The sequence below is a fragment of the Galeopterus variegatus genome, unplaced genomic scaffold (assembly GCF_000696425.1).
Source record: "Galeopterus variegatus unplaced genomic scaffold, G_variegatus-3.0.2 Scaffold18061, whole genome shotgun sequence".
Taxonomy (NCBI): Eukaryota; Metazoa; Chordata; class Mammalia; order Dermoptera; family Cynocephalidae; genus Galeopterus; species Galeopterus variegatus.
In genome coordinates, this window is record NW_007744172.1 from 2,675 (window position 1) to 5,115 (window position 2,441).

Below are 2,441 nucleotides of genomic sequence, written 5' to 3' on the forward strand. Positions count from 1 at the left end.
AAGTCTTCCCTGGCCGTGAAGAGATCTTCCTCCAGCTCTGCCACGTGACTGGAGAGGGCGGCCAGGCGCTCTTCCATTTGGCTCTGCTCCCTCAATTGCTTGTCCGTGACTTCCTGGAGCTCTATTCCTTTAGCAAGGTCCTCCTCGTGGCTTATAGTGATTCTCTCTTCCATGTCTTCCTTTTGGGCCTTGGCTTCACAGATTTCCCGTTGCAATTTCGTGTTCATCTCCTCAGATTTGATCAAGTCTTCCCTGGCCGTGAAGAGATCTTCCTCCAGCTCTGCCACGTGACTGGAGAGGGTGGCCAGGCGCTCTTCCATTTGGCTCTGCTCCCTCAATTGCTTGTCCGTGACTTCCTGGAGCTCTATTCCTTTAGCAAGGTCCTCCTCGTGGCTTATAGTGATTCTCTCTTCCATGTCTTCCTTTTGGGCCTTGGCTTCACAGATTTCCCGTTGCAATTTCATGTTCATCTCCTCAGAATTGATCAAGTCTTCCCTGGCCGTGAAGAGATCTTCCTCCAGCTCTTCCACATGACTGGAGAGGGCGGCCAGACGCTCTTCCATTTGGCTCTGTTCCCTCAATTGCTTGTCTATGACTGCACTCTTCCATTTGGCTCTGCTCCCTCAATTGCTTGTCTATGACTTCCTGGAGCTCTATTACTTTAGCAAGGTCCTCCTCGTGGCTTATAGTGATTCTCTCTTCCATGTCTTCCTTTTCATCCATGGTTTTACAGATGTCCCGTTGCAATTTCATGTTCATCTGCAGGGATTTGATCAAGTCTTCCCTGGCTGTGTAGAGATCTTCCTCCAGCTCTTCCACGTGACTGGAGAGGGTGGCCAGGCGCTCTTCCATTTGGCTCTGCTCCCTCAATTGCTTGTCTGTGACTTTCTGGAGCTCTATTCCTTTAGCAAGGTCCTCCTCGTGGCTTATAGTGATTCTCTCTTCCAAGTCTTCTTCGTGGGCCATGGCTTTGCGGATGTCCCGTTGGAATTTCATGTTCATCTCCTCAGATTTGATCAAGTCTTCCCTGGCCGTGTAGAGATCTTCCTCCAGCTCTTCCACGTAACTGGAGAGGGCGGCCAGGCGCTCTTCCATTTGGCTCTGCCCCCTCAATTGCTTGTCTGTGACTTCCTGGAGCTCTATTCCTTTAGCAAGGTCCTCCTCGTGGCTTATAGTGATTCTCTCTTCCATGTCTCCCTTTTCGTCCATGGCTTTACGGATGTCCCGTTGCAACTTCATGTTCATCGCCTCAGATTTGATCAAGTCTTCCCTGGCCGTGTAGAGATCTTCCTCCAGCTCTGCCACGTGACTGGAGAGGGCGGCCAGGCGCTCTTCCATTTGGCTCTGCTCCCTCAGTTGCTTGTCTATGACTTCCTGGAGCTCTGTTCCTTTAGCAAGGTCCTCCTCGTGGCTTAACGAACCATCAGAAGATCTCTTTCCATTCATGCTCGGGGTATTTTCTTGTTCGTGGTTCATGTCAAGCACTCCATCTGTTAGTGTTTTTTTCTGATTATTCTGTTCATTAAGAATTATTAGCTCTTTGTGTGTGGCACCTAATTCTTCTTCTAACAGACTACACCTTTCAAGTGCTACTCGTAATCTCTCTCTCACCTTCTCACCCAGAGCTTTGTGGTGCTCAAACAACGACTTCAGTGCTTTGAGCACTTCGACTTCGCTGGACACACCTGCTGGGGACTGTGCCTGTCTCTTCACCACGGTCATGCTGAGAGACCTCTCGTGCCTAGAGACAAGGTATTCCAAGTGTTCTAAAAGGAGCCTGGTGTTGTTCCTTTCTGCTTTCAGTTCAGCAATTTCTTCTTCCCTTTCCAGAAGCTGTTCCCGGCCTTCATTCAGTTCCTTCATAAGTGCAGCAAACTCCTGTGGAAGTGCAGCATTGAGCTGTCTCTGCAAGGAATCTCTTTCAAGACTAACTTCGTGTAATTTCCCCTGGTTAATGCCAGCGTTTCTTGAGTCTCTCTAAGAGTGTCAAGAAGTCGGTCCCTTTCTTCTAGCATGGAGGCCATCAACTGTTCAACATGTGAATCTGCGTCTGCCTGTGAAGGAGAGACGGATGCATGGCTCCCACTTCCTCCTGGGGAGCCTTCGGCTTCACTGATGGTTGGCATCACCTCACGCATCATCTGGAAATGAAAGACCCAGACTAGAATCATTACGAGCAAAATACAGGTTCCCATAAATCTGCAATTTCATAAGTATCTGCAGCTAATGAATGAAAGGTTCACAGCCTCTTTATTCTCAGATCTGTTACACTTTGTATGCAAATAAGTTGGGAAAGCATACACAGGCAAATATTAAGTGCAGGAACACACACCATGTGAAGATACTCACAGGGACAATAACCCCGTGAAGGGGTCAAGACCAGAGGACTGCCCCTCACATAAAGAGCAAACCCAGCAGTATTTTGTTCGCAAAGCTGTCCT

The 2,441-nt window shown here is 48.8% G+C and overlaps 1 protein-coding gene across 1 annotated transcript in view; it reads right to left on the reverse strand.

Annotated features, from left to right (window-relative positions):
• The window catches only part of LOC103582831 (liprin-alpha-1-like), a 4,014-nt gene extending 1,876 nt beyond the window's left edge, over positions 1-2,138 (reverse strand). Inside the window, exons 1-3 of the mRNA XM_008564316.1 lie at positions 2,130-2,138; positions 1,612-1,977; positions 1,249-1,536 (exon numbers count right to left, since the gene is read on the reverse strand). Of these exons, the coding sequence (XP_008562538.1) occupies positions 1,249-1,536; positions 1,612-1,977; positions 2,130-2,138 (663 nt within the window). The remainder of the gene's footprint in view (positions 1-1,248; positions 1,537-1,611; positions 1,978-2,129) is intronic.
• Positions 2,139-2,441: the final 303 nt, after the last annotated feature.